Source organism: Rhinolophus ferrumequinum, chromosome 11 (assembly GCF_004115265.2).
Source record: "Rhinolophus ferrumequinum isolate MPI-CBG mRhiFer1 chromosome 11, mRhiFer1_v1.p, whole genome shotgun sequence".
Classification (NCBI taxonomy): domain Eukaryota; kingdom Metazoa; phylum Chordata; class Mammalia; order Chiroptera; family Rhinolophidae; genus Rhinolophus; species Rhinolophus ferrumequinum.
This window is the reverse complement of record NC_046294.1, coordinates 13180847-13198270: the sequence shown is the minus strand read 5'-3', so window position 1 is coordinate 13198270 and position 17424 is coordinate 13180847. Positions and strand designations below refer to the sequence as shown.

The following is a 17424-nucleotide window of genomic DNA, read 5'->3' as shown; positions in this document are numbered from 1 at the left end:
AAGTAAGAAAGATACTTTTTATGTTTCACTATTAAGAATGATACTGATTTTGGGTTCAAATATACTTTATTTTATATTAAGGAAAATCTATTATAATATAACCATACATTTTTTTCTGAAAGTGAGGATTAATTTATGCTTAAGAACATATAAATATGATCATTTAGTTAAATTTAAAAATGTTTAGTTATTATTATACTTGGAAGGTTAATTCAGGCCAAGTTGGGGAAACAGGGACCAGATTCACCCTGCTGCTTTAAACAAGCCAACAAATCCGAAAAAAAGTATATGAAATAATGATTTTGAAGACCCTATCCCTCAGAAACAACTCACAGTGATCACTGAGAGATGGGAAGCAAACATTTGAGCCCTGGGATTGTCCCAGCTTGTTGCCTTTAAAACGTTTCCCTGCTGTGGTACAGACAGGGATACCCAGGAAGAATCTGGTAGATGCCCTGACTGAGGAGATGAAGGTGAGAGTCCGAGGAGACCAAGGCAGCTGGAGTTCTGCAGGTAGAACACTGGAGAGGCTAGAGCTGTAGAAGGAGAGTGATTCGGACTTGTGGTGCTTAATTTACAAATCCTGGGAAATGTTACATTTTTGTTATTAATTCTTGTTGAATTACCTTTTTATAAGATACGTATTCTACATGATTATGTCTTTTGAAATGCATTGCAGCTTGTTTTATCATGTAATGTACTGTCTATTGTGGTGAATGTTCCATGATCGTGTTGAGACAAATGGAATGAACAGTCCCACTGTTTTCTCTTCCCCACTCCCATACCAACACAGATGCTACCCACTTGCCTGACTGAAACTATGTGACAAACTACCACCCTTTATCTGCATTTGAAATGAGTTTCAAATCACTTGTTCTGAAATTAGCATTCATCATCTTCTGTAGTCAGTTCAGATGTCATTGGCAAAGACATAGCTTAAATTTAAACAGGTCTGCCTATTTTGAAGGTCATGATTTAAAAAAGAGAGTTTTTACATATTACATATCTGCCCAGACCGGACTTTTCCCTTTTGGTCATTTGACCTCCACTTATTCTTTTATGATTCTCCCCGCCCCACCCACCCCCGCCCACTCCCAAGGACTTGGTTCTGTAAATGCTAGTCTACATGGTGATCATCGTGGTGGCATCTCTGGAGATGCAGAGTGTGCAGTACTCACAATTATGATCAAGGTCCCAATGAATTTAATTAGAGAAGAATCACCCTTGGAGATGCACCAACTGAATGACTCAATACTCCTTGTTGCAGTTCCGGTGTAGATAAAGTGTTTCCACGCCTTTGTCCTTATCTCAGAGAGTGTTTGTCTGTATGGGTATTCACATGACTGGCTTTTTCAGGAATTGAAATGATCGACTCACCACATAAAGTATGTATATGAAACCATTCTCCATCCTTTAGGTAACCCAAGTTCAACAATGCTGTATGAAGGCAGGCCAGCCTAACTTATTAAGCATCATGATATTGTAAAGGCTGTTTTACTATTTCATCTTTTGTTTCTATAAAACAAAAACTGTAAAATATTAGTCTAAATAATTCACATGAAGTTATAATTTTCTCTCCCATCAAAATGTTGATTTAAAGTGTTTGTTATTAGGACAAATGCTGCCAGCAGTGAATATTTTGGGTCTCTGTGAACAATCAAGATTCAGAGTTCTTTAGGTAACAGGACATTCATATTCCTTTAGAAAATCCCAACAATTTGAAAGGCAGGACTTTATCAGAAAGGCTGAGATGAATCAGATTTCCCAGAAGCATGAAAAAATTTCGTCCCATAGAAACAGTTCAGGGCCAGTGATGAGACGTGTTGTCTTGCTCTCCGTGTGCACGGTGATGGCACCAGTGCGGGGAGGGTAAGGAAGAGGGCACCGCGACCCAGAACGTAGATTGAACGGGTCTCTCGTTATGCAGGAAACCCAGGGTATGCATTTATGCATAAGATTCTGAAGTAGGCTTCACATTTTGCAAGAGGATTTTGATGGTTTGAAAATTCACAGTCTTATAAGACTAATGTGATTCTCATAAACAACCATATTGTTTGTGACTACTGAAATATATGGGGATTAATTCAATTCTGTATTACTGTTTTGAATATTTTCATTTATAAAGATCTGGAATAAATTTATCTTTTCTAACTGTAGTATTCCTGGAAACTAATTTTAGGTGTAACTATTTGGGGTAATTTAATGGGCAGGTATTTCTAGATCTCATGATAGGTTCAATTAACACGTTCTCTAAGCATTGTTTAATCTTAAAAAATTAGCTGATATAGAACTCTATTGAACGACTTTCAAAAATCAAAGTTCACATTGTAGTGTGCAAACTGTTAACTTCAATTTCAATATACATGTGAGATTTTACATTTTATCATAATATTTTAAATATTTTTTATTGGCCACTTCAAAATATTTTTCATTTAATTGCCTGTTTATGTAATTTACCCACTTTGCTATTGGTGTGCTTGTCTGTCATTTGTTAATTACCTACATCTCTTATCTATTTTAGATATTAACTCTTTGTATATCCTCTAAAATGTAAATGTTTTTCCCAAACTACTTTTGCCTATCAACTTTATGGTATCTATTCCTAAATTCTTAACAGAATTTGATATTGTCTATTTGGGATTTCAGTGATTAGTTAAGAAGATTCTCCCACCCCTAGAATATAGAAAGTCATCTCCTTTATTAACTAGAAAGTGAATCTTTCTTTAGTTGTTTATTAAAACTTGAATCAAGTTTTATTTTTGTATAAGGTATTAGCTATATTGTCAATTTTTTTAGCTTCCAGATGGAAAGCTACGTGTGGCAACCTATTCAGTATATAATGTGTCCTTTCTCACATATGTCTCTAATTACTTGCCTCTCCACTAGTCTATAAGATGGTTGAGGTTAGGACAATGTTTTAATCAGCCCTGTATTCTTATAATCTCTGAAAGGACTGCAACATAACAAATCATAATGCCAATAGTTAAATGAATCAACAAATTAATTCAGATTTCAGGAAGTCACTAGTAATACAAATATTTACAGGTAATTGTGTCCTGAGCCCTGAAATAAGACATACAGAAGAACCTATGGAACAAAGGACCAATGTGACTGAGTTTGTCCTCTTGGGGCTCACTCAGAGCCTTCAAGGTCAGAAGATATTGTTTGTTGTGTTCTTGTTCATCTACATTGTGACAATGGTGGACAACCTACTCATTGTTGTGACTGTCATGGTCAGCCCAACCCTGGGTGCCCCTATGTACTTCTTTCTTGGCTACTTATCATTTATGGATGCTGTTTATTCTACTACAATTACTCCAAATATGATTATAGACTTAGTCCATGAGAAGAAAACCATTTCTTTCCAAGCTTGCATGAGCCAGCTTTTTATAGAGCACTTATTTGGTGGTGCTGAGATTCTACTCCTGGTGGTCATGGCCTATGACCGCTACGTGGCCATCTGCAAACCCTTGCATTATTTGACGATCATGAATCAACGAGTGTGCATTCTGCTGCTGCTGCTGGCCTGGGTGGGAGGTTTTTTGCATGCTATAGTTCAGCTTCTCTTTGCTCTCAACCTTCCCTTCTGTGGCCCCAATGTCATTGACCACTTCGTCTGTGACATGTACCCCTTATTAAGACTTGCCTGCATTGACACCTACATTATTGGCATCACTGTGGTTGCCAATAATGGCGGGATCTGTGTGGTCATCTTTGTGCTGTTACTCATCTCCTATGGGGTCATCCTGCACTCCCTGAAGAATCTTAGTCAGGAGGGGAAGCGCAAAGCCTTATCCACCTGTGGCTCCCACATTACTGTGGTGGTCCTCTTCTTTGTCCCTTGTATTTTTATATATGTGAGACCTCCTTCTACTTTACCGATTGATAAATCCTTGACTGTGTTTTACACCATTATCACCCCTATGTTGAACCCCTTAATCTATACTCTGAGAAATGGAGAGATGAAAAGTGCCATGAAAAAGCTGTGGACCAGAAAAAGAAAATGAAGCAGCAGAGAAATGTATCACTTATTTTCAAGGAAGCATTGTTCCTTCCAGGAAAGCCTTGTGTGATTATTGAACTGTAGCTAGTTTCTCCTCAGTTTTTATAATTTGGGCATTATGAAAAACATTTATTATGTGCTCTTTGCTGCATCTACAGTGAGGATGAAGACCATTCTCACCAATCAGATTGTGGACAGTCTAGAAAATATGGATATTGCTCTGAAGGGACCACAGTTACTGTGAAGGGCTCCAGAGGAACCCTGTGGGGGTACTTCAATCACATCAGCGTAGAACTCAATATATTTGGAAAGAAAAAGAAGAGGCTCTAGGTTGACAAATGGTGAGGAAATAGAAAGAAACTGGCTACTGTTTACAGTATCTGTCATCATATACAGAACTTGATTGAGGGTGTTATATTGGGCTTCAGTTGTAAGATGAGGTTTGTGTGTGTTCACTTCCCCATCAACGTTTTTATTCAGGAGAATGATTTTCTTGTTGAAATCAAAATTTCTTGGGTGAAAAATACATCCACAGGGTTCACATGAGGTCTGGTGTTGTTTGTTCCATAGCTCAAGCCCAGAAAGATGAATTAATTCTTGAACAAAATGATACCGAACTTGTATCAAATTTAGCTGCTTTGATTCAACAAGCCACAACAGTTAAAAAACAAGGGTATCAGAAATTTTTTGGATGTCATCTATGTTTCTGAAAAAGGAACAGTTCAGGAGGCTGATGAATGATACGTAAGCTGTCCAGCTACAGAAACACCAAAATGTCGAGTGATTTCTCTGTCTTATTTGTGATATTTTAAAGATGCAATAAAAGTGATGTATTGAAAACAAACATTTGTTATGTGAATACTTGCAATGATCAAAATATATTTTCAAGATTGTCATAATTTCCTAATTCTATATATGTATTTTGCTTAAAAATATTTTTAATATTTTTATAACTTCTTGGAAAAATATACATTCAGCTTGTGTGTGTAAAATGTCTGTTGATATGATAGACTTATATTCTATGTGACGAGTTTGCTATAGTAAGTACTGTAAATGTATTTTTGGTAGTGGAAGATTTTTCTCATGTTTCTCTCTTAAATAATGTAATCCTTTTCAGATTAATACTGTTTATTAAAGATTTCAGGCGATAAAATAAGAAATAAGATATAAAAACTTGGTTCACTTCTTCCCACACAAAGATAGTTCATATTAATATTTGAAGTATACCTATATCTCATTTTTGTATCTGCAATATTTTAAATGTATAATTTTTTTTCATATTGCTTGGCATGTTAAGATTGAAGAAGAATGATGCTTTGGACTTCTAATATTAATTATGGGGAGGCTAAGTATATAAAATTAATCTGAGTGAACAAGGCAGATACACAGAAAAATAACGAAATCTTATGCATTTTCCTGATTGGGAAATCATATTATCTCGTCATGTGGATCACCTTTGTTTGGTGTTATATTTTCAGGAAGATGATCTCTTAATCTTCCCAGGTAGGTTATACTATCTCATAATTCTCCTGCCGTTTTTTTGGCATTCTGAATTTAGCTGTGGTTAGCAATAATCAATTCTAAAAAATTTTGAAAAGTAAGAAAAATGTCTATGTTGTACCCACCCATTTTTTTTTTGGTAGTATCCATTTTATCCCCTCCAATAACCTAGGTTGTAAGAAATGTCAATTTAGTTTTTTTTTTTTGTGTGTGTGTGTTTGTGTGTATTCTCAAACAAAACATTGCTTTTATTGTACTTTCTTTCTTGGCTGGAAAGAATTTAATACATTTATTTGTGCTCTGTTGCTCTCTTATGAGTTTTAAAATTTAGTTTCATTAAAGAAAGTTCAGTTATCATTTAATGAGCTTTGTGAGGTGCCAGGTTCTTTCCTTGCTGTGGGTGACTTATTCCTCAGTTTTTGGAGCTCATAATAAAGTAAATCACAAAGGCAGTTATTTAAACATCAGCCTATAATTTTATGCTCGTATATCAGGTACTACTTTATGTAAATATGTAAATAAAGCTATTGGAGATGAGATTGTTTTCATGTTGGACTTCAGAAGGCCAAAACGCATTCAAGAAGACAACATACGCTACATAATGTAAAATATGCCTTCTTTGTGAGAGACATTCTGGAGAAAGCAGCTTTGCTGTTGTGTCGTAGATCATCTCAGTTATGTGCACTCATATATGCCTCCCAGTTAGAATACTGGAGTCTCGTCATTGTAATCGAAGCAAGAAGTTTGTGGAAATGAATGGAATAATCGTGGAGGAGATTCCAACTCTCATTTTCTAGAGTTACTCTGTGTGAGTCCTGAGGAGCAAACACTGTTGAGTGAGGAATCACATTTTTGACATAAAACTTGCGATCCTCTCAAATTCATATTGGCCCTTTTGTTTGCAGCCTCTGACACCTGACTGCCACACCTTCAAAAGAGCACATGGAAAATAGGAAAAATGTGACTGAATTTATCCTCCTGGGGCTCACACAAAGTCTTGAGGGACAAAGAGTTCTCTTTGTGACATTCTTACTCATCTACATTGTGACGCTAGTGGGCAATCTGCTTATCATGGTGACCATCATGGCCAGCCAGTCCCTGGGGTCCCCCATGTACTTTTTTCTGGCTTATTTATCATTTATAGATATTGTCTATTCTACCTCCATTGCTCCCAAAATGATTGTAGATATGCTGTACGAGAAAAAAACTATTTCCTTCCATGCTTGTATGACTCAAGTCTTTATAGAACATTTCTTTGCTGGTGCTGAAGTCTTTCTTCTGGTGGCGATGGCCTATGACTGACATGTGGCCATCTGTAAGCCTCTTCATTATTTGACCATCAGGAATCGGTGGGTATGTGTTCTCGTGCTGCTCATGGCCTCGACTGGAGGCTTTCTTCACTCGTTGGTTCAATTTCTCTTTATTTATCAGCTTCCTTTCTGTGGCCCCAATGTCATTGACAACTTCATATGTGATATGTACCCCTTAGTGAAACTTGCTTGTACCAATACCTAACCTACCTCAATGGACTTTTTCTGATCGCTAATGGAGGGGCAATTTGCACTGTCTTCTTCATTCAGCTGGCTTCCTATGGGGTCATATTACACTCCCTTAAGACTCATGGTTTGGAAGGGAAATGCAAAGCTTTCTACACCTGTGCGTCCCATATAATGGTGGCCATTTTATTCTTTGTTCCATGTATCCTTCTGCGTGCAAAGCCCAATTCTACCTTTCCCATTGATAAATTCATGACTGTGGTTTTAAGTTTCATAACTCCCTTTTTAAATCCCTTAATCTACACCCTGAGGAATGCAGAAATGAAAAATGCTATGAGGAAACTTTGGAGTAAATATGTGGCCTTTGTTGGAAGAGGGCTGTATTCCTCATGCAGAACATGATATTTATTCTTTCATAGAATCAAGGAATCCTTTCATTATCAGTGATTACACGTAGAAAATAATTTCCTTTGACTTGTTTAGCTTAATTATTCTGAAACAGCCATATATATTAATCTTTTTTTAAAATCTGTATCTATGTATGTTTTTCTTTCTTTTCTTTTTTTTAATTAAATTTATTGGGGTGACAATGGTTGGTAAATTACATAGGTTTCAAGAGTACAATTCTATTATACATCATCTAATATTCACATTGTGTGTTCACTACCCAGAGTCAGATCTCCTTCCATCACTATATATTTGACCCCATTTCCCCACTTTTACCACCACCGCCTTCCCCCTTACTCTCTTGTAACCACTAAACTGCTCCATCTCTATGATTTGTTGTTTCTTTGTTTGCTTGTCTTGTTCCTTTGTTGCTTTCAGTTTTATATCCCACATATCAGTGAACTCATATGGTTCTTGACTTTTTCTGACTTATTGCATTTAGCATAATAATCTCAAGATCTCGAAGTAGAATATGTTGTAGCCCTTAGAAAGAAGGAGAATTGCATAGGTTTAATCCCTTATGTAGATAATCATACCATGTTAAGATTATTCAGTGGACCTTTTTTTTCCTTTTTGGGTTTTATTTCAGGTTCTTGTTTGTGGAGTATGGTACCTCCCTGCTACATAGAAATGTGATCTCTTAGAACTTGTTTCTTTTTAGTCCAAGAGAGTAACATTTTAAAATTAAATATTCGTATTGCTAAAAACATTGCTAATCTAACAGTAAAAATAAATGTCTTGGTCAAATTAATTAATTTACAAATTCACAGCATGTGTTCATAGCTAAGGATAAATCTAGGAGAAATGAACTTTGTCAACATCATACTGTGATGGTAGCACATGGTTGATTTTCTATATTTTGATCAAGTTTTGGACTGAAAAATTAAATTGTGCAATCACATTCTGTACATCTCGATCAATTGTCCTCCTCCAATGGTTGAAATACATATTTAAGCCTCTAATATCACAGTACAGCCCCAGAGTCTGCCCACACTAAACAGATTGTTTTGTTTTACATAATGAATGCCTTTCCGATTCTCTAAAAATTACATGTTCTTGACTTAAGTGATATATTAAAGGTGTCTTTTCTGTTTGCAATAGCTTTATAGAGGTTTTGGGGGTCAAATACTATATTACAAAAATCATTTTTTTTAAGACTCTGGCATTACATGCTTCCTTGTTGAAAAGTCAACCCAGAACATAGATTCTAGGGCATAAAATCGGTATTTTTTTGCCTTAATTTCTTTTTCAATTTATAATTGGATTTACTTAGTGTATTTAACTATATTAATGACTACTTTTATTTAATGCATACTGAATAAATACCAGCCATAAAACTTCATTTATTCTTTAGTGGAGGAAATAAGAACACTGCCATGTTTCAGATCCTATTGCTGCATGAAAAACTCACCCCCAAATTTAGTGGCTTAAAACCCCAACAATCACTTTAGTATTTCAGATGGTTTTAGTGGGTCAGGAATTTGAGCAGTTCAGCTGGGTACTTCTGGCTCACCATCTCATTTGAGCTTGTGGTCAGAAATTGGCTGAAGCTAAAGTCATCTGAAAAGTTTCTTCACTCATATACCTGGTACCTAGGCTTGAAAGCCTTGAACCGTGGGAACTGGAATAGCTGGCCCTTCTTGAGATCATAAGTGTGGGGCCCTAATCCCATAGAACTGGTGTCCTTTTAGGGATACCAGATCTCTCTGTTTGCACAGTGGAAAGGCCTCATGAGGACAGAGAGAAAAGGCAGCATCTATGAGCCAGCAAGAGAGGCCTCACCTTCATCTTAGTCTTTCAGCCTTCAGAGCACTGAGAAAATTAATGCCTGTTGTTTAAGCTCCCAAGTCTATGGTATTTTGTGATGACAACCCAAGCAGTTGATGATGATGATGATAAAAATTAATCTAGGTTGATGAACAGAGGCCTGATTCAATTCAGGAAAATCATGGCTCCTGATCCAATACCAGACGTGAAGAGTTTCATCCACCCCTGGAACTTTTGGAATGAAGGATTCGTAAGGTATCGTTGAATAAGAATTCTGTGATGTCACCACAAACAGTGTAAATATTCATCCTAACCTTTCTTTGAGGTTTCTGAGACCATTTACCAGGAGAACTGTGCTTTGGGCAAAGAGAAATACAAAAATCTTTCTGGAGATTACGGGAAATAGGTTCTAAGCTAATACTCATTCCTGGTGGCTGAATGCCACTGGGGTCCACAGGTCAGAATGCAGATGGAAGCTGGAAGAATACTGACCCAAAGCTATCAAAGTGGACCAGTTCTGCTTATATAGTCAGACTGAATGTACTCTACAGGAGCCGTACATTTCCATAGTGGGTCTCTGATCGCTGGAGTGAAGTCATGGTACGAAGGACTGAGTAGAAGTATTTGGTATTAATCTTCCTGTCAAAAATAGTAAGCAAAAAGCAGCACCATGTCCTTGGTGGAAATGATCACTTTAGTATTTCAGATGCTTTAGTATTCAGATGGTAACCATTGATCGTTACAAAAACCCAGGAAATGCAACTAAAGAGACAACAAATGTCCAACTGAGAGTAATGTCCTTAACTGATGTAACAAAGGAAATAATAAATAAATTTGTGATTCTCAATTCCCTTGAGAGGGCAGATGGGAAATTCTCAGAGAAAGAAGCTGAAATACTTCAAATCCCCAAGTGTTTTTGAATCCATTTTTTTTGCCTCCATGACTTGGGATGAGAAAGTCTTAAAACCTTTGTTGAAAGACAGATGTTAAAGAAGGATTATGGTAACTACCTTGGTAAGTTTTTATGTGGGAGGTAATGTGAGGCCAAGGTCAAGATGAAGAGGAGGCCAGACAGACGAATTGTATCTACAGGTCGGCTCCTCACTAACTATGTCCAGGGTCCAAGGCTTATCCCTATCCATGTGTCAATTTTCCTATCTGTAAATTAGGAGGAGGAAACTTTCAACCACATATGACTCTTTTAAAAAATATTAAATGAGATAATTTATATAAAATGCTTTGCTTAGTGTCTAGCATGTGTGTAACAGTCAATATTAATTTTTAATCATTACATAATAATAGCTAACCTCCACACAGAATTTTATAATTTATCAAATTATTTACATCTCTCAAGAGGAAAGTAGGCCTAATTTCCTTAGTTCTTAGTGTTCTCAGAACTTGTAATGTTTCTGAGAGCACAAAAATGGAAATAAATTGAGATGAGCAAGTGCTACTGGAACATTCAGAAAGTATTTAAAAAAATTTTTAAAAGTGTCTTTTCTAAAATTAGAATACTATATGATCTTCATAAAAAATACAAAATACAGATAAATAAAAAGAAAAATATGTTAGTTTTAGCATTACAATAAACCTATAAAGTAATACCGTTCTGTTCTGTTTCTGTGTATTTTCATGCATAATTGTACATCATTGTGCCTGTATTTTTCCAAAAATATATAAAATTTAACAATATAATAAATGAGCTTACTTTCATCAAGTTGAAAGATTTTGGAGAAATGTTTCTTTAACTCCTGAAGTCAACAAGGATTGCCTTATTTAAATGCACTAACATGACATAGCTTTTGTACTAATTGATTGTTTAGTAGACTCATGTGTTTGGTTCTTAATGAGGCAGAGCATGGCTGGGAGAGGTGCTCTGAGTTGTTCCATGTGTGTTATTGTGTGAAAGAGGCGATTTATTAAAACATGGTTATTGGTGGAAGCTGTATCTTCTTGCATCACATTTGAGAGCAATCAGACCTAAGGAATTCCTTTCTGCAAGAGTTGAGATGATCCTACTTGGTAAAATATAGAAAAGAATTGGAACCTCATTTCTTCCAAATTCTTAATCTCTTTATACAAAAAATAACAGTCTTTTGCTTCCAGAAATGAGGGGAAACTCAGGTGGTTCTTTCAAGATTAGGCATTTAGAATACTAATCTCTACTAAGTGTAGAGATTTTATCTTCAGTGCAAAATGCTGAAGTGTCTGAGTCAACATGCCAGTCACAAGGGCATGACCCAGTGCCACGTCATCCTGGGCATCTGTGTTTGCTTCTGTGGCCTCTCTGCATATATTCTGTGCATCTGTGACACTTTTCAAGTTTTCTCTCTTTTTCATTAGAATGTTGGTGTTTCATAACACAGACCAGGAGCTCTTTGAGAGCAGACATATGTCTCTGCATCCTTCTTTGTAGAACCCATTCCAGCCCCTGTTTGTGGTGACATCGCAGAGTTCTTGTTCAAGGACACCTGCTGAATCCTTCATTCAAAAAGCTATGAATGTGGAAACTCTCTACATGAGGGGCTTAGTAAATGGTTATTGTATTAGTATGGGAATCAATGAAGGTTTGGACAGTAGAGCAAATGAAGGATCAATGGATGAATGAATAAATAAAAGATTCTGAGAAATACGGTGTTTTTCATAAAAGGAACAAGTGAATTTTATCTGGTTGTGATAATACTGCAACTCTATCTTATTTAATAATGTCTCTATTAATTCTCCAGGATGTTTAGATTATATTGTTGCAAGAGCAAGCCAGGAGACCAAGGCAACCATGTTTGCGAGAGAGAAAACAGTTTAAGAAAACTGGATTCTCTCTCTTTGGTTCTCATAGACTCACATAGAAAAAACTTGTTTCCTTGCCTTATTTTATCTATGGTGGTACTGCCTGTTAACATACCCTTATTCTTCAGCCTGGAGGATGACAAAGCAGGCTGGTTAAAGTTCTTGCAGTATAACCGCCCTGGTTTCTATTCCATGACGTTCATTGCTGATGGGCAGATGAGGATCTTCACATTTCCTGGCCCTCTGGGTAGCTTTGTGTCTCCTACAGGCTACTCAGGTTATTCTCACCAGTCTTTCTTCAGAAAGGACTGAAGGAATATTTTCTGGAACTCATAGAGGAGAAATATGATTTACTCCTTGAATATTTACTGTTATATATTAAAGGATAACTCTAGGGGAACAATCTAGAGACATAAGAAGGGGATGGAGAGCAGTGGACAAGTAGAGATCTTTTTTTTTTTTTTTTTTTTTAAGGAAGAGGGATGGTGCTGAGCAATAAAGTGGAAATAAATGGGTTCAAAGGGAAGAGTATCAGTGAATAACACTTGTCAGTAAATATATTTCTTTATCTCAGAATATATTTAACATTCATGTTAAAACTGTAATCATATGCAACAAACATTGTCTCTATCTGCTTAATGCCAAAATTAATAATTTGTGTGTGTGTGTGTGTGTGTGTGTGTGTGTGTGTGTGTTAAATAGCTTCCAAATAGTCACTTTGGTAAAGAAGGAAGAAAAAGATTTGTGCTGGGTGCTTAAAAGCCATGCAGATAGATGATAGACAATCATGTTCTCATTGTTTTTAATAATTCATTGGTTTGAGTGGCATAATAGAAACAACATAATTTTAATAGTCATGGTCAAATGTCATACATTTTCAATGATGTTAACCTACACTTTTAAAACAATTTCAATAAGAATTAAAATAGCTGAGATTGCCAGATATCTACTTTGTATCAACTTTCGGCCAATTACTAGGCTAGTAGTCCCTTCACTCTCACAGCCACTCTTTGAGCCAATTATCTTTGTTTTACAGTAAATAGTCAAGAGTTTCAGAGGCTGAACACATTTTATAGAATCACCTTTGCTCTTTATTTCAATGTAAGTCAGGGGTCACAGCCCAGCTTACTGACTTCCATCGAATAACTTCTTTACTCTTTCTAAGCATTAGTTATTTCACCTGTTAAAAAAGGATAGTAATAGTATCTGACTTGACGATATAAAGATTAAGTATGTCTGGCACTTGTAAGCACTCAAGCAAATGTTGGCTGTTAGTTGTGGCATCTAGACTTGAAATCTTCTCAGTAAATGACAACACTGTCTTCAGGTGATGTAGTCCAAAAACTTTGAAGGAAGTTTTACTCTTTTCACATCCACATCAAGTCCGTCAGAAAATTCAACTAAATCTACCTTCATAACACATTCGTACTATTTAAAAATTGTGATCACCATGAAAGGTAGATCAATTTAAAAAACAAAGTATTATAAAGAGAAAATTAAAAGCCAAATACCCACCTAAATGTTTAATTTATCCAATATCAAAATATACAAACTCCATATTTAGCTCATTTGTTATTAAATATCCAAATTCATAAGTGGTCAACTTTTTTCTTCTTGTCATGGCATTTTTGTCTTCATGTAGACTTAAGGAGGGAGTTAAACATTAAAGAGGAACATTATAAAAGTTCTCTTCTGATGTGCATTTATGTGAAATAATTGGGTACTTGGCAAGATCTGCTAATGATGGAGAAATCCCCCCCCCCCCATGAGGTCTAATTAGCCACAGCCAAGAAAGTTTACCGTATTTGCCTACAAATAGGATATGTGGTAGCACTTATAAGGCTCAAGACAAAGGACTTAGCCAAAGAGGCCACTTACAAGTCAACAAAGACACTTATTGTAGCTGAGCTAGTTGGCATTTTACAACTTTCTTGGTGTACTAACAGCTGCCTGGGGCCCTGGCCGTGGAGCTATGTCAGACAAGTTCATAGGTGAGATTTTTCCCCCCAGAAAATCATATAATTTTAGAATCTCGGGTTTAAATGGATCTTACAAATCATATAATCACCCCTCAAACCACCAATCTGAAATTAAATACCTTCTTCAATGTGTCAAGCATCAGGAAAGATATAAATGAGTGTAATACTACCAACTGAGAACTAAACATATTTTGGGGTCTTTTTTCTTTATTGATATGCATTTAAATTAGTTAGAATCACATTATGTATTCAAATTTGCGTCCAAATTTTCCCCACTTAATATTACAACATAAGAACTTTCGTATATTGCAAAAATTTTTATAAATATCTCTGTTAAAACTATGCATTATTCAAGGAGATGCACTGTATTTTACTTATCCATTTCTCTAATTTTGTACATTCCATGCAATTTCTAATTTTCCACAGCTTTTAATAATTGTGTTGAGCATATTTGTACATAATGAGTTTTGTCTTTTTAAAATATTTTCCTTTATGGTTTATTCCTAGACAGAGTATTGTGAAGTCACAGGAAAAAGACAAAGTAATTTCTATTCATAGTTATTTCTGAATCACTTTCATTGATTCTATCTTACTCTTACTGTGTGCACTGTATCTTTTCTGATCTGTTGGGCGAGTCCACCTCAGAGTAAGTGGGGAGGCTGCTGCTCTTTGTTTTCACATATGTGTATGGTTTTCATTTTGGGTAATTAAAAATAAAGCTCTTCATCCATTTACCTTTAAAAGGAAAAGAAATAATTTTTGCAGAATATATTTTGTTAGATTTATGTTTTTTCTTTTCTTTCTTTCGGTAAATTTATGTCCCCCAATGTCCTCATTCTATTAACCAGGAATTAACCAATCTATCTTGTAACCAGGAATGATGGCTGATGGATGGTATGGGAGGGTGGGAGGGTGGGAGAAGGAGGCATGAGAATGCCTATAGCAGAACCTTAAAGGAGGAGGGAGGATCATTCATATCTGGGTGGATGAGCTGCCGCTGTTTGGTTATAAAATGTTGAGGGATGGATTCCTGAAGGCATTTAACACGTACACTTTTCATGACTTTATATGGACCAACATACATTAATTTACATAGTAAATGTGCAAAAAATATTGAATAACTAAATGTGTAATAAGTATTTATAGGAAATAATAGATTTTATATGTGTTTGTGAGTGTACCTATGTATAGATGTATAGTACTTTATCTTATCTATAGACTGTTTCTTTCCATTCTGTGCATTAAATTTCTATTTTTAAAACTTTGAAAACAGGGCTTTCTTTGCTTGATAAATCCTCATGTATTGAACACCTATCCAATAGTTTTTTTTTTTAATTCCAGCCTACTGAAGCTGTAAATTTACATCACGTCACTGTATTAAAATTGTATTTGGAACAGAATTTTGAGGAATAAAAAATATAAATTAACACTGTAATTATCCTGAAAGTAAAGTACCTCAGTAACATGCTCTTTCCTAGAGGCAATTAATATTTTTATACTTACCCTATAAAATGTGTCAGAAACTATTAACTGGAATGCAGCTTCCTCTCAAAAGTTTATTTATGTTTCTCATAAAGTAGACAGTAATGATAAGTAAGCTCACAGACACAGAGGAGGGCTTGTCAGCATGGGGTGCTGAACTGACTTAGCAACGTCACTGAGAGTTGGAACCAGAAGGAGAATCCAGATCTCAATCCAGATCTGAGTAAATTATATATGAAATGTTGCCCTATAGATGTTTTATAGGTAACAGGTACTAGGTGTCTGAAGAGTTGGAAAGCATTATGGAGAAAGTGAGAAAGAATTGAAACAATTACTGGGGTGAGGGGTGCCAAGGACATGCTCCCCAGTTACAGTGACTGTCCTGTGTCTGAACTATGAAGTTCAGACTACAATCCTTTCATGATTCACAGGTGTCATTCTTTATCTCTTTGTAGGTAACTTAGGCCCAGGAAGGTGTTATTGATACTTCCTGAATGGATCGCCTCATGCCTCCCAACAATGTGACTGAATTTATTCTCTTGGGACTCACACAGAATCCACACTTGCAGAAAGTTCTCTTCATTGTCTTTTTGTTCATTTTCCTATTTACCGTGCTGGCCAATCTGCTCATTGTCATTACTATCTCCCTCAGCCCCATACTTTTGGCTCCCATGTACTTCTTTCTCACATACTTGTCTTTCATAGATGCCTCTTACACTTCTGTCACCACCCCCAAAATGATCATCGACCTGCTGTACCAGAGGAGAACCATCTCCTGGGGTAGCTGCCTAACTCAGCTCTTTGTGGAGCACTTCCTGGGAGGGTCAGAGATCCTCCTCCTCATTGTCATGGCCTACGATCGCTATGTGGCCATCTGCAAACCCCTGCACTACCTGACCATCATGCGACAGGGACTCTGCCGCCTCCTGGTGATGGTAGCCTGGATTGGGGGGCTACTGCATGCCACTGTACAGATTCTTTTCATAGTCCACTTGCCCTTCTGTGGTCCCAATGTCATTGACCACTTCATGTGTGATCTCTTCCCACTGCTGAAACTTGCCTGCAGCGACACCTATAGGCTCGGAATGGTAGTGGCAGCCAACAGTGGGGCCATGTGTTTGCTCATTTTTTCCATGCTGCTCATCTCCTACATAGTCATCTTGAGCTCCCTGAAATCCCACGGCACCGAAGGACGGCGCAAAGCCCTCTCTACCTGTGGCTCCCACTTTACTGTAGTTGTACTCTTTTTTGTGCCTTGCATATTCACCTACATGCGTCCTGTCGTCACCTACCCTGTGGACAAGTTGGTGACTGTGTTCTTTGCAATCCTCACTCCCATGTTTAATCCTATCATTTACACAGTGAGAAACACAGAGGTGAAAAATGCCATGAGGAGTTTGTTGAAGAGGAGACTAACAGGCTGTTCATAAAGCCAAGAACGTAATGATATACATACATACATATAGATATACGTACATATATTCAGGATACACAATGGAAAGAACAGCCATAAATGCATAGTTTGATGATTCTAGAGTATGTTTTTCTCCCGTGTCTCACTGATCCTTTACTAAACTCCTTATACATATGTTACTTGGCTGAAATTGGCTTTTTCATAGGACTTTGGTCTCAGAACTTCTTTTATTTTTCATTATCTTGTGGTAGAGCAAAAATGAGAATAAAAATTCTTAGCTATATGGGGAAGGGACAGCTGGGGAATGGGAAAATCACTGATGAGTTTTTTTTTTTTGGGGGGGGCATTATGAATCTGCCCAAAGCAAAAAGAGAGACCACCCCCCCACAAAAGGAAAAAATAATTCATAATCTATCTCAAAATTTTTTTCTTGGCACAAAAATAATAAGCTAGAAACTTTGAAATTACTTTTAACTTGGTCTTATTTTCTTAAATGTCCTATGGCTCACAGTTTTTCTTGAACATAAAGGAAGTTGTTTTTTTTCATAC

The 17424-nt window shown here is 36.5% G+C and overlaps 3 protein-coding genes across 3 annotated transcripts; all 3 read left to right on the top strand.

The window, feature by feature from the left end:
* Positions 1-3083: 3083 nt before the first annotated feature.
* On the top strand, positions 3084-4007 carry LOC117030719 (olfactory receptor 4A15-like). The gene has a single exon (XM_033120934.1). The coding sequence runs from the start codon at positions 3090-3092 to the stop codon at positions 4005-4007; it is 918 nt and encodes a 305-aa protein (XP_032976825.1). The 5' UTR covers positions 3084-3089.
* A 2393-nt stretch (positions 4008-6400) lies between these two features.
* LOC117031182 (olfactory receptor 4A15-like) lies at positions 6401-7401 on the top strand. The gene is given in 2 exon segments (XM_033121592.1): positions 6401-7015; positions 7018-7401. Coding segments are annotated over 2 exon segments (954 nt in total). The 5' UTR covers positions 6401-6445.
* Positions 7402-15955: 8554 nt separating this feature from the next.
* On the top strand, positions 15956-16891 carry LOC117029647 (olfactory receptor 140-like). The gene has a single exon (XM_033118871.1). The coding sequence runs from the start codon at positions 15956-15958 to the stop codon at positions 16889-16891; it is 936 nt and encodes a 311-aa protein (XP_032974762.1).
* The last annotated feature ends 533 nt before the right edge of the window (positions 16892-17424 follow it).

Excerpts from the sequence above, each read along its gene's own strand:
- LOC117029647 (XM_033118871.1), top strand. The coding sequence starts at position 15,956 with ATGGATCGCCTCATGCCTCCCAACAATGTGACTGAATTTATTCTCTTG.
- LOC117030719 (XM_033120934.1), top strand. The coding sequence starts at position 3,090 with ATGGAACAAAGGACCAATGTGACTGAGTTTGTCCTCTTGGGGCTCACT.